The sequence below is a fragment of the Polypterus senegalus genome, chromosome 9 (genome assembly GCF_016835505.1).
Source record: "Polypterus senegalus isolate Bchr_013 chromosome 9, ASM1683550v1, whole genome shotgun sequence".
Lineage (NCBI taxonomy): Eukaryota > Metazoa > Chordata > Cladistia > Polypteriformes > Polypteridae > Polypterus > Polypterus senegalus.
In genome coordinates this window covers 179467313-179491870 of record NC_053162.1, presented here as the reverse complement: position 1 = coordinate 179491870, position 24558 = coordinate 179467313, and the positions used below count along the sequence as shown (strand labels likewise).

Sequence of the window (24558 nt, the reverse complement as noted above, 5' to 3'; positions counted from 1 at the left end):
TGTTGCTCCAGGTTGGGCTGCGGGTGAACGCGACTCCATTGGATTTCTTGACATTTGATTCGATTTTTTGCGGACCGTTTATCAATCTCGAGTTGGCAAAATTACCAATAGAACGGTATGGACAAGTTGCACCAGCCCGGGGAAGGAGTGAAAATGAGAGGACGTAACATCATGGAAATGAGCAGCTTCAGAGCCAGCAGCAGGGGAGCCCAGAAAAACAGCAGGCCTGCCAAAGTTGCATAGGAATTCCACCGCGTGTTGGGACCTCCCTAAAAGAGCATTGGCACTCGGGGCAGGCAAGCAATCCACAGCGGCGTGGCACCACATCGTCGTCAGAGACGAGACGAGAAGAAGGTCTAGAAGTCCGACTTAGCAAAGCACCGAGTGCAGTGGACAGCCAGAGCAGACTTACTGGGCTCTTGTGGAGGAGCTGCTGGAGATCTGGGATGCTGTTTGTGGCATCAGTACTGGAAGGAACCCAACCAGTCCGACTTTGAAAGGAACCACTCAACCGACATTGTGGTCCATCAGCTACAGTATGTGTCCTCAGCCCTGCTCCTTCTAGGTCTTTCCTCTGCCTTTGACACGGTGAGCCACGAGATCCTTCTTGCCATCTTCTCGGACCTTGGCATCAGTGAGGCTGCTCCAGGCGCACTCTCAGGAACTGCTTCTCCAGGTACCCCACCCTGTCAGGTACTCGGACGCCCCTCAGCTACCTGGACTGCGTGTCCATCTCAGGTCCGGACTCCAAGGGCACTTCTGTATATAAGAAGATTTGATGAGGTGGACCTCGACTGAACCCAGCGAGCTGAATAACTCATTTAAAGTGATGGTGTCAGGATAATGGCAGTCTCGCCAAGCCTCTACGTGATTCGCTGACGAGTCCCAAATTATCCGCACTTTTGTGATCCTTTGGGTTGGCTGCCCAGCTCTTCACAGCACACATAACCGGGAACGCTTGGGCTGCTTTCGGAAAAGGTGTAGGTGAGGCCAGCAGGGGGCGCCTACCCTGTTGGTCTCTGTGTGGATCCCAGTGGCCCCCACCGCAGTGACAATTGGCGCAGTCGACTGTGACGGAGTGAGTCGAGGGGTTCACGGGAGTGTGGTGGTTTTAATTAAAAAGTAGTGAGGCACGGGCATTGGCACAGCGGAGGAGTGGCACTGGCACAGGGTGTTTGCTGATTGTTTGACTGGTCATATAGTCCAAATTGGCACTCCGCGGGCAGTAGTTACAGTAGGTGGCACTGCGCCCACATGAGTGTGAAGAGAGCTTAACTACAGCGGGAAGGAGGGATAGAAAGGAAACAAAAACAAGCAACAGGAGAGAATGATGGTGGGCTGTGAGTGGTAAGATGAGGATGAGGATGAGTTGGGGGGCATCCGTCTCAATAATCAACTCTAGAGAGAGCCCTGCCAGGGATGGAAGTGCTCTCTGTGGTGAAAGGGGGGCTAGGAGGGTGGAGATGCGGCGGCACACAATGATGGGCACGATGTCCCCAGAAACTGCGGGTACCGGCAGAGGGTGGCGGATCAGCTCCACAGGTTAACCCCGCAATGTCTGAACACAGTTCTTCATTACATCCCAGCCTCTGTCCAGTGGCGCCCCCTTGTGTTCACCCTGAAGAACTGCATTTTATTAACCAATCCACTTTAGAGCCAAACCTACTCGGTCGGGGGCACCAGAAGAGGTGGCCGATTGTCGGGGTGTGGTGGGCTCTGCCTGAGGGAATTCCAAGGGTCCTGACGAGACAGAGAAATAAAACAAAAGAGCCATCACGGAGTGGACGTCTCCTTCCTGGATGATTTCTCGTTCATTGTATCCTGGTGATAGACACGGCTTGCTAGATTATTTAATTAGTTATTTCAAAAACTGCAATGCACCTTGGGAAAATAAAAGCACGGAGCACTTTATACCATCCAGCACTGAGTGCTATGTGTCCTCATCGCCGACGTCCTGGGATCGAAGGAGTGATGCCAGCTGTGGGCACTCGCGTCGTCACAGGGACATAAAATCAAAGTCCTGACCCTCTGTGGTCATATTGATCCCTGGGCATCTTTTTGAAAAGATCAGGGTGTACCCGCTGTCCTGGCTCAATTGCCCACCAGGGCTCTCTAATAATCATCTCCACCTAATGTGTGGCGAGAGCACTGGCACAAGAATGGCTACTATCACATCACCCAGTTGGACGCTAGACGTAGCGGTGGTGGTGGTTGAAGGGGCTCCCATATCGCCTATGTAAAGTACGCCGAGTGTCCAGAAAGGCGCTATATACACATAAACGATGAAGGAATGAATTCATATCTCCATCAAAATACGCAGAGAAGGCCTCATCACCGTCCGGTCAAGTGCAAGGTTAGAGGATTCACCCTGCAAGAGATCAACTATGGAGACCCTTCGAGGGGGGGGGCTTGCTGATTTTGAACGTACGATGCCAATCCTTGGAATTCAGGGAGTCGTTAAGCCATGCAGTCCAAGTCTGCGGCTGCAGTCATGTTGCCATGACAACTGTCCTGCCAATTTCTAAACCACTTAATCCAGACCAGGGTCACGGGTGGGCGGAGCTTATCCCAGCAGGTGGAGGGGGAAAAGCAGGAACAAACCCTGGCCAGGGCGCCAGTCTGTCGCAGGATGGAGACACACACACACACACACACATATTAGGGTGCCAGCTCACCTAATTCTGGACAATAGCAGGAAACCCACACAGGGAGAACCCGGGAGGTGAAATCCTGATCTCCAGTTACTTCTAGGAGACCATCATATGCCGAGGTCTCCACTTCTTGTCAAACATTCTTCATTATGTCAGCATTTCGGTGCAGTGGCACCCCCTTCTGTCCACCCTGAAGAACACATCTTATTGACCCATCTCACTTACCAGCCATCCACCCCTTTTATAGACAACCCACCCATTCGAGGACCATGGGGTGTTGGTGCAAATCCCTGAGGGTGTAAGGTGGGAACCATCTCAGGTCTGGGGGGCAACTTTGGTCATCCATCCATTAATGGAGTTCAGCAGCCCAGTTCACCCCTCTGAGGGGATGAAGCCCATTTTGGGAACAGTAACTACAAGGCAGGAAATAAACACCAAAGGGGGGGGGGTCAGTTCACCCCATTTATAATTGTGAACTCAGCCAGCCACTTTGTTTAATCCAATTCAGGGAGCCCACCCTAGTAACACAGGGTCTAGCCCCAATCCCCCATCACCACCACACCCAGATGGAGCGCCAATATCATTGCAGGGCACCCTCAGCCATACTGGAAACATGCAGACTCCACTGCGTCAGTGATATGGCTGGCAGTTGAACCCGGGTCCATGGAGCCGTGAGGCAGAAGACCCACTCCCTGTGCCAGTCCATTTCTATCACGTCACCTGTGGCACCGTGTTAAAGGCCTCCCTTCACCACTCTGGTCACTCATCTCCAACTCTGCCAGGCCCCTTTAATTAACCTAAACACCAAAACTGCACATGATGGTCTGACTTCAGAGAGGAAGGGGTGGGAGATGAGACCACCACAGCTGGAAAATGGAGATGGCATGAGAGACACGGGAGCAAAGAGAGGGGGCAAAAAAAAACTGAGCCACAGGATAGAGCAAAAAGAGACAGAAAGGTGACAGGACCAAGAGATTTGATGCCAAATGCCTAGTGATCTGAGAAGCAAGAGAAGGGCAGAAATTGGCACAGGGTGGCAGATCTGAGCGCCACCACACCACAGGGGTGAAGAGTGGAAAAAGAAAAGTGGGAGGTAAGTCAGGAAATTACCACTAGGGGGGCAACAGAGATGGGAGAGTGAAGAGCAGAGAGGGAGATGAAGAATCAGGAAACAAACACAGGGGGGCAGCACAGAGTAACAAGATGAGAAAGTGAAGAAATGACCACTAGGGGGCGACCAAGATGGGAGAGAGAAGAACACAGAGACGAGACGAGTGTCTGGAAATAGTCAGGGGGGCTCAGGACAGAGATGACAGAAGAGAGATTAGGGAAATGGCCAAGAAAAGGGAACCGAGATGGGAAAGAGAAGAACACAGAGACAGAAGAAAACAGTCAAGAAATGGCCACTAGGGGGCAAGAGAGATGGGAAAAACGGGAACACACAGACAGGAGTCAAGTGTCCAGAAATGGCCAGTAGGAGGCAACAGAGATGGGAGAGACAGGACCATAAAGATAGGAGGTGAGAATGTAAGGAAATGGCTACAATAGGGTTGCGACTGATATGGGAGAGAGAAGAGCACACAGACAGCAGATGAGCGTGTCAGGAAATGGTCACAGGGGGTCAGGGCAGCAGAGATGAGAGACAGGACCACAAAGATACCAGATGACACAGTAGGGAAATGGCCACCGGGGGGCGACAGATATGGGATAAGGAGGACCAAAGAGACAGGAAACAACCACTAGGGGGCAACAGAGATAGGAGACCACAGGAAGAGATGAGAAAGTCAGGAGTTGACCACTAGGGGGCAACAGATGAGAGAGAGAGAGAAGAGCACAGAGGCTCAAGATGAGAGAGTCAAGAAATGGACATTGGGGGGGGGGGAAAGACTTGAGAATTAAAACCCTAAAGAAATGGGATCACTGGGCCAGATGTGTGGGAGCCTTGGGGATCACACAGAGGTGATAAGAAGGCCACGGGGCAGTAGACACCAGACTGGCAGGACCATAGAGATGGGAGGCGCAGGCCAAGTGGCATAAGAGTCGAGGATCTCAGGAGCACAGTGACTGGACTGTACAGATGGGATCACGGGGACAAGAAAAAGGACAACAGCAGCAACAACAGTGACAGGGCTGAAGAGGCGAGAGGGGAGCGAGACAGGGAATGGTCAGTAGGGGCCGATAGAGATGGGAACACTGATTTGAAAATAAATAAATGAATAAAAGACTTAGGCTCTGGGGTCACAAAGACGAGGCCATAGAAATGGAAGTCACAGGCCCAGTGACTTGGAATAAAGAAGACCACAGAGACAGGGGACAGAAGAGCCTTTGAGTCAGCTAATGACAGGCACAGGGACAGTCTCAGTTGTCAGGTGGACTTCCACCCGTGTTGGTGTCACCATAGCCCCAATCTTAAATGGCAGGTCTCCACATAATCCCTGTGGTCATCAGCTGAGCCCACAACTCTAAACTGACCACCCCCATAATGAGGTGGCCAGTTTTGTTTAGCTGTGACCACCAGGATTTGTGTTCCATACCCGAGTCACCAGACCCCCAGCAACATTTACAGATGTCCTCAGGGAAGCAACTTTCCATCCATCCATCCATCTTCCAACCCACTGAATCCAAATACAGGGTCACGGGGGCCTGCTGGAGCCAATCCCAGCCAACACAGGGCACAAGGCAGGAACCAATCCTGGGCAGGGTGCCAACCCACCGCAGGACACACACAATCACACCAAGCACACACTAGAGCCAATTTAGAATCGCCAATCCACCTAACCTCCATGTCTTTGGACTGTGGGAGGAAACCCACGCAGACACGGGGAGAACATGCAGACTCCACGCAGGGAGGACCCGGGAAGCAACTTTCTCACCTGGAAATCAAAGCCCCTGATTAAGGCTGTGGGGGGTCCTGAACTCCCGACACCTTAATACCACATAGGAGAGTTAAGGTCCCCTTACCTGGACTTTCAACCAGCAGGAGTTATAAAACACAGCATGAGAAAAGACACCATATACTCTAGCATGAAAGAATAATGATGTTTGATTTTTATAGCAAGGTGCCCCGTTCAATAGGAGTGAGGTGGGCAGTCACTTGTCACGCTTTAGAATAGCGACATTCAAAACAGTGCATTAAGCTGGAAGGACGGGGAGGGGGGCTTGGGTTTTGAGATCAGTTTTACGTACATTACGAAATGTGCCTTAGCCTCCCCTAAAACTCCGCCCACTCGGCTCCTGCCCTGTTAACAGCCCCCAACCCCCTCCCCCTCCCGGGCTCAGCTCCGCTGCGTTTATTTAAAAGCAGAGCCGAGCGAGACTGCGAATCTCAGTGCGCCCTCTGGTGGCCAGTATGGATATTGTGTGTTTTCAGGCCACGTTTCTCTTTCTCTAAACGCCTTCTTGGTAAGTCGGATCTTATCAGCTCCATCATTAAGATGGGCACCCCGCACTCGGAGGTCAATTCTTGATGGATGGAGACAATGAAGGTTCCTAGCATCATTATAATGCGGTGCCGGACCACCGTGGGGTCTTTCAGCTGTACGTCAGAGCCAATAACGTAGGCAGGTTTGCTGTCTTCATTCCACCTTTATAGTCCTCACTAGCGCCTGTACTTTGGAAAACACGGTGTGGTGGTCCTTTATGAAAAAGGCACTATATAAAATAAACATGCGTTTACTTTGCAATCAGCTTCAGTGTCCTTTGCTGCTTTTATGTATTTGCCCGTTTCTGTTGCAAAAATGCAGCATGTATAAGAATAAATACTTATTTTGAATTCAATCTCATTATGTAAATTATTTCTTGGCGTTGTCCCAATTTTTTTGGGAAAAAAGGCGCTATATAGAATAAGGGCTAACATCAGTAAAACTCCATTACATAAACACCCAAAGTAAAAGGCGCTATATGACAAAAACAGAGGAATGGCACCGTAATGCCGCCTGCCTCAGAGACACGGGGTTCAGATCTTGCCTGCCATGTTCTCCCAGTGCCTCTTTAAGGTTCCTGTCCTGGCAAGATGAGGCACAAGATAAGATGGGCGCCACATGCCTAGTGACGAGAAAGACAAGACAGTGTCAAATGTTAAGGGGACAAGGGGCAAAAGTCTGAGAACCATCAGAACACAAGGAAAGAGAGCAAAATAACCAAGGGAAAGAAAAGGCACAGGTGCGTCAGGAAATGGCCACCAGGGGGCGACAGAGATGGGCGAGAGAAGAGCACAGAGGGAATATGAGAGTATCAGGAAATGTCCACTAGGGGGCTCAGATAAATAAAACGGGACAAAAGGGCCACAGAGACGAGCGGACAATGTCACAAAATGGCCACTGGGGGGCCGCGGGGGGGGGAACTGAGATGGGAAACAGAAGACCAGACAGGAGATGAATGAGTCGAGACCACTAGAGGGCAAAAGAAATGGAAAAAAATGAGGACCACAGAGACAGGAGGTGAGTGTGCTAGGAAATGGCCACTAGGGGGCAGCAGAGAAGGGAGTATAAAAACCCACAGGGACAGGAGATGACCACTAGGGGGCAACAGAAATGGAAAAATAAGATGACAGAGACAGGAGGTGAGCGTGCCAGGGCATGGCCACTAGGGGTCAACAGAGAAGAGAAATAGAAGACCACAGAAAGAGATGATGAAAGTGTCAGGAGGGTGGGCATGAGGGAACAACAAAAATGAGCGAGGGAAAACCATAGCAAGAAGATGAGTGTCAGGAAATGGTCACTAGGGGGAGACAGAGGAGGACTCCACACGGACCGAGAGCAGGACTTGGGTTAAGCAGACCCTCTGTGAGTGTGAGGGGACCCCGAGATGTCCAGAGTTCATTCCTGCCTTTCTCCCAGTCTGTAACTTCAGGCAGCACAGTGGCTGCCTCAGGGGTTCAAGTATCCTGGGTGAGGTCTGCCTGATCTCCTGGTGTCAGTGCAGGGGGTGCTGGGGGATTCTTTCTTTCTTGGACTAACGTGCAAGTCAAGCCCCCCAGGAGAGGTTCACTTTCTGCCTTGACGCTGAAGCTGCCAGGAACGACTCCGGCACCCTAAAATGAATTAAATGAGGTCTGGGCTCACGATGCTGGACATGTGAGGCGGCCTCACCATCCACTGTGCCATCCCATACAGGGAGTGGCATTTCATAGTGAAAAGGGGCCGTGACAAGTGATGCCACCCTTCAACCTGGGAATTCAGCATAAAATGTCCAGTTTTTACTTTGGCACACCGTAGGTTGGCATTAAGTTTTACACAAGATATAAAATAAAGAAACGTTAGTTGGGGTTACTGTAGGTTTGAGCTTACATTTAGATAAAGAGACTGAAACGCAGACACAGGAGGCACCATCTTGAGGGTCTTGTTAAGTCTTAGAACCAACCAGAGCAGGGGCGACTTTAGGGGGTTTAAAAGGAGAATTTATGCAGGAGGGATAAGGGGGTGTGTGTGCAGGGTCTGGGGGTCCACCTTAAATGTCTTCCTTCATGTTGGACCTGATGAGAAATGCCAAGTGAAATCATTCACCTTCATTAAGGGTTGGAGTGACACATTCCTTACTGGGCGACTGATTTATTGGGGGTGGCACATGGCTGGTCTACGCCAAATAAGTGACTGAGGGAACAGCAGTATAATGGCGGAGCCATTGTAACACAAGACACTGTAAAGAGAGTGGCACCAGGGTGCAGATAAACAGACTGGCATGTCAGGAAAATAAGCAAATAATGAGAGAGAGTGGCATTTGACTGGGGAAGGCGATGGGTAGACATTGCAAACAGAGGGCACAACCAAAATACGCTAGCATCAGAGATCAAACAGCAGCTGAAAAGGATGGCAGCATCACTGTGACTTGGACTGCCACACGAAGAGCTGACAGGTCAGCATGGCATTTGAGACTGGCATCTAGGTGTCAACAGGACATAATCAGAGTAGTGCTGGGGAAAGGTGAACCAACAGTGCTAACCTGGCATCAGACAGCCAGAGTAAAAGTTGAAGTAGCAGCATGGTGACCAACACATGGCATAGGGAATTCCATGGCCAGAATGTGAGATGGCACTGGGAAGTGGCAAATGGACAGCAGAATCAAAGAGGTACTGGGACTAAAATATGGAACAATCAGAGCTGGCAAAGACAAGGAAAGTAACAGTGAAGGTAGGGGCATGGCGTCATGAAAGGGGCACAGCTAAAATGAGATATTAGTGTGTGGCACCGAGGTGGCAGAATCATAGTGGCACTGAGAGCTAGAGTCAAACAAAAAAATCCAACCTGGCTCCAGACAGAGAGAGTAAAACTAAAGGAGGGGCATCATGACCAAGACATGGCACAGGTAAGGGCATAGCCAGAATGTGGAAAGGCACTGTGGAGTGTCAAGTGGGTGGCAGAATCACACAGGTACTGGGACTGGAAAGTGAAACAAATGAGGTAAACTGGCATCAGAAAAGGGGCAGATGCATGGTGAATGGAACATCACCAGGCAGAGCAGGCACTGATGTGAGGTGGGTAGCTACAGTACAGGATCAGAGCAGCACTAAAAAGTGAAGCAAGAGAGCTAAACTGGCATCTGGAATTAAATAAGACACCAGCTTGTGAGATTGCATAAAGAAGTAGCAAACGGGCAACTACGGGACAGAGCAAGTGTGGCACCGAGGACAAAATGGTGAAACAGAGCTGAAATGGCATGAGCAAGTGAAAGGCAGGCACAACAGAACTGCTGGGACACAGCAAGGGGAAGGGAGCAACCATAATGTAAGATGGCATCAAAAAGACGTAAATGGGGAACCAGAGGGCAGCATCAAAGTGTGAACTGGCACATTGCCTCACATTAGAGATGGAGGGTGTGAGAGGGCAGCGCCATCACCACAGGAGCAGTTATCAAGAAGGGGCAGTGCCAGCCTGTTGGAAGGCTCTAAAGTCAGCCATTTGCATTCTTCTCCACCACTTACAACTACCATCCCGACTTTCTTTACCCCTACTGCACGTTCCTCCTGCTACTCTCGACTACCTCCAGGCTTTTCTCCCTTTACTCGTCCCTTTCTTTTCTAAAAACGCACCAACCCCATGTGAAGGCCAGTTACTCACGATCCTTCCTTTCCCATGCACTACCCTTTACGATTCTTCATTTACACTTTCAGACAGCGACTTGACTACCTTTACACTTCCAACCCTTTACTCCTCCACTTTTCAAATGAGTGCCAATTACTTTTACTTATGCTATCATTTACTCCTCCCTGTATCGTAATGCAGGATGCTCCCCATCTGTACTATTTATGTCCAAATACAGTACTTGTACCCCTCATCCTTTTACTCATCCCCACCACTTCCTTCACAATTACTTCTTCCTCTTACCCACCCATTGGTCAGTAATTAAAACTTTCAAACTGCTTACCCACATTTACAATCTTGTGTCTGCCTTTACTCCTCCCTCCTTTTAAATAAAAGACATTAAAGGCCATCTGAATACACCTGAAAATTTATAGCAAAACACCTTTCTGCTCAACTGAAAAGGGCTTCATCCAAAAAAAAACAAAAAAAGTGCTGGAATACACAAAAAGCCCCTCAAAACAAAGACAAGCAAATAAATATGGAGTCGCCCAGGAGAGCCCGCAGTGTCGTAATCCGTCTTTCCTCGGAGGCTCGTAGGCCGTGATGAGATGCTGTTCATTCCTAAAGTGTTCCACCTCTTCAGGACAGGAGTGTCTGCCTACTTGGAAACAATGGCGAGCAGCAGCATGGTGGCCGAGTGACGCGGTCCCATCAGGGGGGTCTACAGCTCCTCGTAGTCGCCTCCACCACCACTGCCACCTCCCTTCCCCAGGCCATCCCCTGACCCCGACAGGAAGGCCTCCAGGTCCCCCAGCTGCTCCGCCTTTCGGCTGCGGCTCTTCTTTTTCTTTCTATCTTCCCCTGCGCTGGTGGTAACCTCGTCTTTTTCTTTTTTCTTGTGCTTGTGTTTTTTCTTTCCTGCTTTCTCTTCTTCCTAAACGGGGAACGAGAAGCAGTGAAGATATCAGAGAGGCGTCCTCACAGCACCGACCTCGTTTTCTAACCCGCCATCTTGTGCTCCACTGCACCAGCCCACAGGTGGCTGACGAGTGGCAAGTGGCTGAACCAGAAAGGCCATTGAGCGGAACAAGTACCTCTTTGCTCTTTTTCTTCTTTTTCTTTTTATCTTTGGAGGAAAGCTTGCTTTCTTTATCTGGTAAAAGAGGGAATAAAAAAAAAAAACATGAAATATAAAGGATGAAGAAAAAAAAAATCAACAAGCATCCAAAAATTCCCTTCCTCTGCTCTTGAACCTCAATCGGGGTAACAGGACTGGACTTGTGTTTGCTTTGTAAAAATCCAACTACAGATTTTCTAAAGTGCCCACACAGTCCTGAAAGTAACGGGCACAAGGTGGAACCAACCTGGGCTGCACTGCCAGTCCCTGTTAATGATGCTATTATAAAATATACTTAAAGTATAAACCAATAGCTGAAACAAAACTAATTCTGGCTTGCACTACAAGATGCCTGGTGAAAGTGTTGAGGGTATAGAAATAGGAGGATTTAATGGCTGATTGAAAAAAAATCTACAGAGGAGCAACTCCTAATGCAGCGGTTCCCAAACTGTGGTACTTTCAGGTGGTTTGCATCGCGGTCCCTGAAATTTAATTTATCTGTACAAAACCCTTTATGACAAGCCTACTGTGAGCAAAAACCAATGAAACTGTTTAAATACAATAATACGTGGATTCCCAAATTTAGTGTGGTGTGAAATTTCGTCATCTGAATAAATAAAACCTATTATTCGAATCAGTGGTTAGTTCATTTAACGCTACCATAATTTCGTTTCGCGGAAGTCATCTTCTACTTCACTGTTTGAGCTTTTGGTCACTAGATGAAAGCACAACGCCGACACTATTTAGTCTCCGATAACTCTGCCTCACAGAAACCGCTCGCGTTTGTTGTTATACGCGCACTGCCGCTGTATCGCATCGTAGTCACTAGATCTAAGCACAAAGCCGATGCCTTTTCGTCTTCGGTAACTGTGTCACATACAGGAAGCTAATCGAAGACTTTGTTAAATAGTGCGACTCAAACCACTTACATGTTAACACCAGCAAGACCAAGGAGCTGGTGGTGGATTTTAGGAGGCCCAGGCCCCTCATGGACCCCGTGATCATCAGAGGTGACTGTGTGCAGAGGGTGCAGACCTATAAATACCTGGGAGTGCAGCTGGATGACAAGCTGGACTAGACTGCCAATACTGATGCTCTATGTAAGAAAGGTCAGAGCCGACTATACTTCATTAGAAGCCTGGCGTCCTTCAACATCTACAATAAGATGCTGCAGATGTTCTATCAGACGGTTGTGGCGAGTGCCCTCTTCTACGCGGTGGTGTGCTGGGGAGGCAGCATAAAGATGAAAGACGCCTCACGCCTGGACAAACTTGTTAAGAAAGCAGGCTCTATTGTAGAAGTAAAGTTGGACAGTTTAACATCTGTGGCAGAGCGACGGGCATTAAGCAAACTCCTGTCAATCATGAAGAATCCACTGCATCCACTGAACAGGATCATCTCCAGGCAGAGGAGCAGCTTCAGCAACAGACTGCTGTCACCATCCTGCTCCACTGACAGACTGAGGAGACCCCACACTATGCGACTCTTCAGTTCCTCCCATTGAGGGACACACAGTAGTATTGTCTGTCTGTTATGCCTGCATTGTTATCACTCTTTAATTTAATATTGTTCTTTATCAGTATGCTGCTGCTGGAGTATGGGAATTTCCTCTTGGTATTAATAAAGTATCTATCTATTTATCCATATTTTATATATATATATATATATATATATATATATATATATATATATATATATATATATATATATATATATATATATACACACACACACACACACACACAACTCGATTTACAACCAAAAAGTTTGCCAAACTTTTGCCTCAGTTCACGACCACACACTCGGTATACGAACAAGCCAGTTTCCCTTTCGGTTTGAGCGTGCCGATGATCTCCGCACATGTTGCATTGTTCTCAGTCAGACGTGCGTGCTTTACCTGTGATCTCTTTGTGCTCTACAGTATTTTGTGTGCTTTTGCAGTTAACCATGGCTTCTAAGCACTGTACCCTCCTCTCCACCCAGTTCCTCCTCACTTCATGCCAGAACTCGACTCATGCATGGTTAGTATTTTTGGTGGTTTATGGTTAGTTTTTGTATTACTGATTTTTCAAATGTTCATTTTTTTCCCTGTGCTTAAAACTCGTTTTTAAAAAAGTGTTTACAGCAATCGGGTCATAAGGCTATAGCGCAAACTCTTGCAATGTCAGTTTTCTCTGTTGTTCAAGGTTTTCTCGGTGTTATTCAATGTTTTTACATTTAGTCTACTATAAGATGTGTATTCTGTCGTATAATTAACTATATTTGTGCTTAAAAATCTTTAAAAAAATATATTTACATACAGTTCGTACGATCTGGAACGGATTAACTGTATTTACATAATATCCTATGGGGGAAATTACTTCAGTTCATGACCAAATTGGTTTACAACCAGAGTTTTGGAATGAATTATGGTCATGAACTGTATATTTTATTTAACTTATCGATTGATTGCTTGAATGATTGATTGACTGGCTGTATTATTTGTCCAGTGAATCTGTATACTTTTATTTTATGTTTCTGAATTTCCCCATGGGATTAATAAAGTTTATATAATCTTATATAAATACACATATGAACTGCCACGGTAATAAAATAAATGTCTGTGTGTCCATCCAGTCACTATGTCTCAGTCATTCGAATAGAAGGCACATCCCAAACATATCTATACTAATAAAAGGCAAAGCCCTCACTGACTCACTCACTCATCACTAATTCTCCAACTTCCCGTGTAGGTAGAAGGCTGAAATTTGGCAGGCTCATTCCTTACAGCTTACTTACAAAAGTTGGGCAGGTTTCATTTCTAAATTCTACGCGTAATGGTTATAACTGGAAGGTATTTTTCTCCATTTACTGTAATGGAGTTGAGCTCGAAGCGGGCGTAGTCTCGTGTGACATCATCACGCCTCCCACGTAATCACGTGAACTGACTGTCCACGCAGTCCCTAGAAAACAAGGAAGAGCTCCAAAAAGCCCTGAAGAAAACATGCATTATATAATTGAGAAGACAGCGAAACAATAAGAAGCGAGCGAGTGACACATACAAGCATATTCATGAGTGCAGCTGCTTCAGAAAGAAAGCACGGTGTAAACCGTAAGTTTAAATTAAGTTCATAGACAGGCTGCCGCTGGTGTTTGTCATGCCCATGGCTAATGCGGGATACAAGTTTAATGAGAGGACGCAGGATATAAACAAGAGTTTTGATCACTTTGTAAGTAAGTTAAAATTACTGGTGAAGGGGTGTGCTTATGCAAATTACGAGAGACTGTCTTTGTGGGGGGGGATTGACAGTTAAGGCGGGTGGGGGAGTCACGTCATCATCTCCCCTCTCCCATTCACCTTATTTCGCTCTGATGTAGATGTATATGTATATATACTGTATATATGTGTGTATATGTATATCATGACAATGTCAATCATGTTACGTTATTATTAAAATGTTTCCTTTTCTTTTTCATTACTTCTTTAACACACTACTTCTCCGCTGCGAGGCGTGGATATTTTGCTATATATAAATGAATGACCTCCAAAGAGCGCGGAGACTTTTGATCATGTGAACGTGTCTGCAAAAAGTGGCGTCTCCTGCAAAAGTCGAGCAGCCGGCGCGCACGCATAGCTATGCCGGCCTTTGAGACGCTGACTGCGCTTCTGCCTTAAGTCAAAGTGAGCACTTTTAATTTTTTTCTTTCTCCCCCTGAGCTATAGCCCAGACAAGTGCAAACACGGGACCCCTTTTCTACACCGCAGCAAAATAATATTAAAGTGCTTCGCAGCTTCTTTTGCACGTATACGAATATGAGGTCGTCAGCTCGAATTATGAAGACATGCACAGGAGTGGAGGACCGACAGTGCCATCACAGCCGATTAATAGCTGGGACGTCTCACCAGTCTACACAAGACCCACTGCGACTGTCCCCAAAAGGCGCTCATATTGTCAGCGAAAACATCTCTCTACACTATATAAAAGTAAAAGGCAACTTTCCTTTCTTTACACCTTTTTTCCTTTTATCCCAAACCAAAGCCTTTCTCTCTTAACACTGCAGAGGACACAAAACTAATTTTCTTTAATTGCTGGTAATGCCGGTAAGGCACATTACCAGAGGCAGAAATTAGGATGTTCACATAGAAAATGTAATTTCTATACCACTGCCGTCGTGTAGCTCCTTTCAAAAGGGATCTACTACCAAGAGATGATCCATATACACTCACCTAAAGGATTATTAGGATCACCTGTTCAATTTCTCATGAATGCAATTATCTAATCAACCAATCACATGGCAGTTGCTTCAATGCATTTAGGGCTGTGGTCCTGGTCAAGACAATCTCCTCAACTCCAAACTGAATGTCAGAATGGGAAAGAAAGGTGATTTAAGCAATTTTGAGCGTGGCATGGTTGTTGGTGCCAGACGGGCCGGTCTGAGTATTTCACAATCTGCTCAGTTACTGGGATTTTCACGCACAACCATTTCTAGGGTTTACAAAGAATGGTGTGAAAAGGGAAAAACATCCAGTATGCGGCAGTCCTGTGGGCGAAAATGCCTTGTTGATGCTAGAGGTCAGAGGAGAATGGGCCGACTGATTCAAGCTGATAGAAGAGCAACTTTGACTGAAATAACCACTCGTTACAACCGAGGTATGCAGCAAAGCATTTGTGAAGCCACAACACGCACAACCTTGAGGCGGATGGGCTACAACAGCAGAAGACCCCACCGGTACCACTCATCTCCACTACAAATAGGAAAAAGAGGCTACAATTTGCACGAGCTCACCAAAATTGGACAGTTGAAGACTGGAAAAATGTTGCCTGGTCTGATGAGTCTCGATTTCTGTTGAGACATTCAAATGGTAGTCACAATTTGGTTTAAACAGAATGAGAACATGGATCCATCATGCCTTGTTACCACTGTGCAGGCTGGTGGTGGTGGTGTAATGGTGTGGGGGATGTTTTCTTGGCACACTTTAGGCCCCTTAGTGCCAATTGGGCATCGTTTAAATGCCACGGGCTACCTGAGCATTGTTTCTGACCATGTCCATCCCTTCATGACCACCATGTACCCATCCTCTGATGGCTACTTCCAGCAGGATAATGCACCATGTCACAAAGCTGGAATCATTTCAAATTGGTTTCTTGAACATGACAATGAGTTCACTGTACTAAAATGGCCCCCACAGTCACCAGATCTCAACCCAATAGAGCATCTTTGGGATGTGGTGGAACGGGAGCTTCATGCCCTGGATGTGCATCCCACAAATCTCCATCAACTGCAAGATGCTATACTATCAATATGGGCCAACATTTCTAAAGAATGCTTTCAGCACCTTATTGAATCAATGCCATGTAGAATTAAGGCAGTTCTGAAGGCGAAAGGGGGTCAAACACCGTATTAGTATGGTGGTCCTAATAATCCTTAAGGTGAGCGTATATTTTAGCTGCTGTTACTTACCTGTTCTGTTACACTGTCTTTAAAATGTAGTTTACCCGCAACCACTCCAGCACTGCTCAATGTACCTTTACTTCTTAAAACGTTAATGTTTTACTGTTTAATAACTTAGACTACATTTTATTAATTTTCCCTTGCACTCAGTGACCAAAGCTATACACACACATAGACACATACATATATATATACACACATATATATATACCTGTGTGTATGTATGTGTGTATATATATATATATATATATATATATATATATATATATATATATATATATATATATACACCTGTGTGTATGTATATTATATATATGTATATATATATATATATATACATACACACACACATATATAATTTATGTGTGTGTATATATGATAGGTATGTATATATATATATAAAAACCCATTATGACAGCAGCAATCCAAGCTGTGAGAAAACAGTAAAAAGGAGGCGTGTCAGACATCGTGGCACATTTTCTGATGCAGCTACCGAAAACAACTTCGTGACGCTGCTGCCAAATACACAAAACAATTACTTCGACAATCATGTTACGTTATTTTTAAAATGTTTCCTTTTCTTTTTCATAACTTCTTTAACACACGACATCGCTGCGAAGTGCGGGTATTTTGCTAGTGTAGTAATAAAATGCATTGTATTTGTCATTCCAACAGATGGCACACCGTAAAAATCTTTTGTAAAATGCCTTACATTTGTTATTCTGACACATGGCACATCACAAACATTTGGAGCAATGTTTTTTATTATCACAAATGTTTGTGATGCGCCATCTTTAAGAATGACAAATGCAATGCATTTTATTACTTCATGTTACAAAATTTATTCAAATGATGGTGCGTTGTAAATGTTAACGCTCGAGTCTATGTTGCAGACCCTGTAACTGCACTCACAAGTAAGTGGGCTTAGAAAGTGGTATGGTATGGTGTAGTATTAATAAAATAAATATAAAGATTGTATTTGATAAATTAAGTACATTTCCACCTTAAGTACATGTCCTCATTTGCATATTAACAGCATGTTCTTATACGTTGTAAAACTATTTATTATATGCTGCATAAGGCAGTTGTACTCACTGATCTTGGTGTCAGAGTGTGCCAAGGTGTTGCTCGTTGATTTTCCTATCCCAAGTAAGAATTTCACTGAACTCTGTGTGTGTCACAATAAGGACTCCATAAACCTGCTTTACTGGGTGAATTTTGTAGTAAACTTCTACCTGGAGTGCTAAAGAGTAGAAGTCCTGTATTTGTGCTCATTGTGAACTAGAGGCTGTGTGTTAAACCAGTAGAAAGGCAGGCAACATCACCAACTAGCCTGTTGTTCTGCGTTCAACTGAGGAAGTTGTGAAAGGACATCTCTAAACATTGCTCACCAGCTCAACTATAAATTTCAGGATTCTAGCCTAGCATGTGTGACTGCAGGCACTATGTGCCCATCCAACTTGCCTTCAGCTTCATCGCTGCTGTCTTTGTTTTTAGGCGGCGTTTCATCAAAGCCCAGGCCAAATAAATCCAAATCGTTTTTGGGCTTAAAGGACAGGACTGTGGGTTTTAGTGGTTCCAACATCTTTGAAGGCATAAACTCGTCATCAGAAAGGTCTGGGATTTCATCCCTCACTGGAAATGCAGCCTGCAAGAAAAAGTAAAGCAAAAGTTATAACACAGTTCACATCATTGCTGTAAAATGAAAAAGTCACTAAAGAGTCCAGATTGCTTGAACTCTTAACCCCATAAACCCATTCAGAGATGGTGAAGAAAGAAGTCGGCTCACTAATTATGGTGCTGGTCAAGTGCAACATATCAGTTAGCACTTCACGCAAGGAAGAATTTCACTGTACTCTGCACACAGGAAAATAAGGACTCTATAAATCTGTAATGAAGCTCCGAGGCTAAAGGCACAGGAACTATTCAGGCCCCCCCCCCAGTCAGTCCCCTGACTCACAATATTACATGAAGTCATGTCACCTTGTGGGGTTGTTCTGAGGAGGGAGGTCGAGTTTGAAGGTAAGCAGCCATCAACCCACACTTAAGGCATGGGGACAAGTATCCTGATTTCTGTGTCTATGTCAAAAAGGCAAGGAGGTACATTTACTAAGGTACTTAAAGAAGGAGCTTCCCATTCCAAGTCCTAGCTAGGCCAACATCTTGAACCAAGAGGCTTCACTTCTGTGTGACCTCCACTGGTTAAAGGAACCAGAAGGCTCCCACCCAAGCCACTAAATGCTATGACTGGGATCGTAGAGCTGGCACTGCATGCATGCAGAAACTAGCAGAATGACAAAGAAGAGACATCCCTGGCATCCATGATCAACTGGGTACAAATCTCAGGTAGTTTTGTTTTATGGTGGGAGTCAAAGGTGTCTAGGACTTAAATTTTGGAGTCATCGTGCAACATGATCTGTCTATTAGGAAGTAGTGGCAACCCCTGATTTCACACTTGAGCCTAGAAAGAGTTACGTTAATAAATGGTTACTCTGTGACAGTGAAAGATGAACCGAGAGTGGGAAACAGAAGACCATGTGTGTTAGGTGTGAGTAGAGAGGCCAAAACTGTGTGTGGAAGAGAAGCAGGTACATTGAGAAGAAAGACAGATGAGGCGGGCTTGCCTGCGAGTCTGAGCGTCCCCCTCTTAATACCCCCCCCCATTCCTATTAAATAAAGCCAGGTTTGGTATTGCTAGTGGACAGGCATGATTATTGCTTAAGGATTGGGCCTGTAGGGGGTGCTGTGGTACATCGTCTCTTCAAATATAATTTGGTTTAACATTTACAGATTAAAGAACAGACATACCGTAACACACGTTGCTGGATTAGAAGTCTGCATCTTTAATTTCAAGATGTACTTAAAGTTTAAATTGTTCAGTTCTTATAGAAACAAAACACATAATTCAAACAAACTCCTCTCTAATCCATGAAGTTGCCTTCCCAGTTTTACTCACCTTTGTTGTCTCCTCACCAGGCTCATCGCTGTCAAAATCAGGGTCATCCATAACAAAAGAAAGCATCTGTTTGGCCACCGGCCCCTCGAGGTCCGAGTCCGAGGACTCCACCTCTTCTACTTTTCCTTTAACCTTTGCTGATGGATTGGGAATGTTGGCTGGAAGTGGGTTGAGGGCAGGGGTCTTGATGGAGGAGTTGGTAGTTTTTAGGCTGTCCACTTTCTCGGGTCTCATTGGCGCCACCAGTGCCACTGTGGCGGGTTTCAGTTCTGCACCCTTGAACTTAGTGTGACTCTGAGGTTTAGAGGAGTTTTTGGAAGACCTTAGTGATGGGGAGAAAAGAAAAAAAAATTCAGCCAGACATGCACTGTTCATTAGTAGAGAAGCATGAAATCAAGTGACAGGAACTGAACAGACATTACTGATGTACAGTCATATGAAAAAGTTTGGGAACCCCTCTCAGCCTGCGTAATAATCGATTCTCCTTTCAACAAAAAAGATAACAGTGGCATGTCTTTCATTTCCTAGGAACATCTCAGTACTGGGTTGTTTTTCGAACAAAGATTTTTAGTGAAGCAGTATTTAGTTGTATGAAATGAAATCAAATGTGAAGAACTGGCTGTGCACAAATGTGGGTCCCCTTGTCACTTTGCTGATTTGAATGCCTGTCACTGCTCAATGCTGATTACTTGGCTGGATGAGCTCGTCAAGCCTTGAACTTCACAGACAGGAGTGTCCAATCATGAGTGGTCAAAGGTATTTAAGGTGGTCAATCGCAAGTTGTGCTTCCTTCCCTTTGACTCTCCTCTGAAGAGTGACAGACAGCATGGGATCCTCAAAGCAACTCTCAAAGATCTGAAAAAAAAAATTGTCGAGTCTCCTGGTTTAGGGGAAGGCTACAAAAAGCCATCTCAGAGGTTTAAACTGTCAGTTTCAACTGTAAGGAATGGAATCAGGAAATGGAAGGCCACAGGCACAGTTACTGTTAAACCAGCAGGTCTGGCAGGCCAAGAAAAATACAGGAGCGCATATGAGCAGGATTGTGAGAATGGTGACAGACAACCACAGATCACCTCAAAGACCTGCAAGAACATCTCACTGCAGATGGTGTATCTGGACATCGTTCTACAATTCAGTGCAATTTGCACAAAGAACATCTGTATGGCAGGGTGATGAGAGAGAAGCCCTTTCTGCACTCACGCCACAAACAGAGTCTCTTGTTGTATGCCAATGCTCATTTAGACAAGCCAGATTCATTTTGGAACAAAGTGCTTTGGACTGATGAGACACAAATGGAGTTATTTGGTCAGAACAAAAAGCACTTTGCATGGCGGAAGAAGAACACCGCATTCCAAGAAAAACACCTGCCACCTCCTGTCAAATTTGGTGGAGGGTCCATCATGCTGTGGGGCTGTGTGGCTAGTTCAGGGACTGGGGCCCTTGTTAAAGTCGAGGGTCGGATGAATTCAACCCAATATCAACAAATTCTTCAGGATAATGTTCAAGCATCAGTCACAAAGTTGAAGTTACGCAGGGGTTGGATATTCCAACAAGACAATGACCCAAAACACAGTTGGAAATCTACAAAGGCATTCATGCAGAGGGAGAAGTACAATGTTCTGGAATGGCCGTCACAGTCCCCTGACTTGAATATCATTGAAAATCTATGGGATGATTTGAAGCAGGCTGTCCATCAAATTGAACTGAACTGGAGAGATTTTGTATGAAGAATGGTCAGAAATACCTCCATCCAGAATCCAGACACTCATCAACGGCTATAGGAGGACAGCGTCTGGAGGCTCAAAGGAGCAAAAGGAGGCTCAACTAAGTATTGATGTCATATCTCTGTTGGGTGCCCACATTTATACACCTGTCTAATTTTGTTATGATGCATATTGCATAATTTTTGTTAATCCAATAAACTTAATGTCACTGCTGAAATACTACCGTTTCCATAAGGCATGTCATATATTAAAAGGAAGTTGTTACTTTGAAAGCTCAGCCAATGAGAAACAAAAGTCCAAAGAATTAAGAGGGGCTCCCAAACTTTTTCATATGACTGTATACTGCACATTTAAATATACACGTGTTAAAGGGTAAGTTTTATCGGCTCAGTATAGGGTTACAGGGAGCCAATGACTGTCGTAGAAACACAGGGTGTAAGGCAAGAACATTTGAAAAACTTTGAAGCAAACGGTCCCGTTAGTCCATCCAAGCCCACCAGTCCTATCCAGTTAATAAACACAAGTTGAGCTTTGAAGGTCCCTAAAGTCTTCCTGTCTACCAAACTACTCTGTCATTTATCCCTTGTGTCTCTGGTTGTCCGTGTGAAGAAAAACGTCCGAATGTTTGTGCGAAATTTAACCTTAACAAGCTTCCAACTGTACCCTTGTGTTCTTGTTGAACTCACTTTAAAGTCACCGTCTCGAACCTTTGGACACATTTTTTTTAAACACTGTAACTATTTCACCTCTTCATCTCCTTCTGCTTAAACTGTAAAGGCTCAGCTCTTTTAATCTTTGCTCATAAACTCAACCCCTGCAGCCCTGAATCAAGCTAGTCGCTTGTCTCTGGACTTCTTCTGGTGCTGCTGTGTCTTTTTTTTATAGCCTAGAGGCCAAAACTGGACACAGTACACCAGGTGTGACCCCCCACTAGTGTGTTATGATACTTGAGCAGGACCTCCTGTGACGTGTACTCCACACATCGAGGCGCTATATAACCTGACATTCTGTTACCATCCTTATTGGCTTCTGAACGCTGTCTGGAAGTTGATACCATACAGTCCACTACAACTCCTAAGTCCTCCTCATATTTTCAGACATCCCATTGTGTATTCACTTTTACTTAATACATTTACTGACATTAAATTGGCTTTACATATCACACCAGTATTTTTTGTTTAAAACAATTAAACCTGCTTAATAAATAAACACGTATGCTTTTGACTTCATACCGGAGGTATTTCCCAGAAGTAATTTAGCTTATTATCATATGCAAATAATGTTATTAAAGGTTCTTTTTTTTTTTTTTTTTAAACTGTTTACCAACTTGAAAAAGAGAGGCAGAATGCTTAAGCAGGACTGTATGAATCCTGTTTCTGTTCAAAATGCACCAAAATTAAATCGCTTCTAATCCTTACTGGTTAGTCAAACACACACATCTGAGGAAGAAAAGAACACCAAGGCAAAATTCCAATTTGGAAAAAAAAGAAAGATGGCAAATGTAATGCGTACTCAGGGTTTAACAGTAAAATTACCAGAGTCTCCGAAAAAACTTGCAGATCCGGCCCACCTTAAAACCGTTCGCACCTCTCCGCCAGCGTCCTTTGTCGTGTAAATGTGCCTATAAAGACAAGCTGCAAGCAGCCGGCTATTCCATCCCCCCCCTTAGAACGTCATGGGAGTGAAGTGGAGTTTTAGAGTGGAAATAATAGATCGTTACTTGGAGCACACGCATTTCATGTGTGTTCCGTTTCTACAGTAATCTGTGTAAACACATTGTTAAAACAGAAACTTTTTCATATTTTAGTAATAAATGTTACAAAATGTAGGCATAAACTATAGGATATGTGAAGCATGAAGTCCAAACATCAAATAAACACTTTCACAAAAGGTTCAAGAACGATACAACAGCTTTCGTGGCTTAGCGGTAAGATTTGCTGACTCAGAGCACAGCGGGCTTGTTGTGCGCCTCAGAGACCCGAGTCTGATTCTCCGTTGCGGAGAAAGTGTTTTTCCTTTTTAACCTCAAAAACGGACATAAAATTTATAAATTGGTATGCACTGTCAGTTAATGAGATCGTTATATTTTCATGTGGGATGCTCCTTTTAAAATATTTTTTAACAATTGACATGAACAAGTGTCCTTAACTGTTATTTTTAAGATCCATAGCACATAGACAGACAGAGCACTGCGTAATAGAGAGACAGACAGGCAGAGAAGTCACTAGATATATAAATAAACAGGGAAGGCACATGTACTGAAAGAAAAAAAAGATCAACATGGTAAACAACTGGTAATTCTAGTGTTAAATTAGAGATGCAGAGACCAAGATCCACTTTCAACTTGCACAGGTTCAGTTTTTACCCTCTCAAGCCGAAAACTGTAATCCAACTAGAATATGTATAGCCAACAGCAGAGTCTCACCAACTGCCGCTTCCTGAAACATCAAAATCTTCATCCTCCAATATGGCGACTCCAGATTTTGCTGGCCCCTCCTCATCACTGGACAGTGTGATGTCCTTACTTGGAACGGGTGTCTGCACCTTACCCTTCAGCAGGACTTTGTCATCTGGATCAAGGTCATCCTGCAGTCCGGCCACCATAGGGTTTCCCTCCATCTCACTGTAAGACACAAATTAGGAGACATTAGGGGGCAACAAGTATTTTAAAAGCAAAGAGAGGTATATGGCACTGGTGCTTGATCCTCACCCAATGAGCCTACATACAGTGGTGTGAAAAACTATTTGCCCCCTTCCTGATTTCTTATTCTTTTGCATGTTTGTCACACAAAATGTTTCTGATCATCAAACACATTTAACCATTAGTAAAATATAACACGAGTAAACACAAAATGCAGTTTTTAAATGATGGTTTTTATTATTTAAGGAGAAAAAAAATCCAAACCTACATGGCCCTGTGTGAAAAAGTAATTGCCCCCTGAACCTAATAACTGGTTTGGCCACCCTTAGCAGCAATAACTGCAATCAAGCGTTTGCGATAACTTGCAATGAGTCTTTTACAGCGCTCTGGAGGAATTTTGGCCCTCTCATCTTTGCAGAATTGTTGTAATTCAGCTTTATTTGAGGGTTTTCTAGCATGAACCGCCTTTTTAAGGTCATGCCATAGCATCTCAATTGGATTCAGGTCAGGACTTTGACTAGGCCACTCCAAAGTCTTCATTTTGTTTTTCTTCAGCCATTCAGAGGTGGATTTGCTGGTGTGTTTTGGGTCATTGTCCTGTTGCAGCACCCAAGATCGCTTCAGCTTGAGTTGACGAACAGATGGCCGGACATTCTCCTTCAGGATTTTTGGTAGACAGTAGAATTCATGGTTCCATCTATCACAGCAAGCCTTCCAGGTCCTGAAGCAGCAAAACAACCCCAGACCATCACACTACCACCACCATATTTTACTGTTGGTATGATGTTCTTTTTCTGAAATGCTGTGTTCCTTTTACGCCAGATGTAACGGGACATTTGCCTTCCAAAAGTTCAACTTTTGTCTCATCAGTCCACAAGGTATTTTCCCAAAAGTCTTGGCAATCATTGAGATGTTTCTTAGCAAAATTGAGACGAGCCCTAATGTTCTTTTTGCTTAACAGTGGTTTGCGTCTTGGAAATCTGCCATGCAGGCCGTTTTGCCCAGTCTCTTTCTTAT

At 45.0% G+C, this 24558-nt stretch overlaps 1 protein-coding gene across 4 annotated transcripts in view; it reads right to left on the bottom strand.

Annotated features, from left to right (window-relative positions):
- Positions 1-10081: 10081 nt before the first annotated feature.
- The window catches only part of LOC120536074 (rab-like protein 6), a 126241-nt gene continuing 111764 nt past the window's right edge, over positions 10082-24558 (bottom strand). For all 4 annotated transcript variants that reach the window (XM_039764426.1, XM_039764425.1, XM_039764427.1 and 1 more), the window contains 5 exons: positions 23326-23523; positions 19177-19498; positions 17685-17868; positions 10765-10823; positions 10082-10604 (listed from right to left, as the gene is read on the bottom strand). In XM_039764426.1, the coding sequence (XP_039620360.1) occupies positions 10392-10604; positions 10765-10823; positions 17685-17868; positions 19177-19498; positions 23326-23523 (976 nt within the window). In that variant the 3' untranslated portion in view covers positions 10082-10391. The remainder of the gene's footprint in view (positions 10605-10764; positions 10824-17684; positions 17869-19176; positions 19499-23325; positions 23524-24558) is intronic.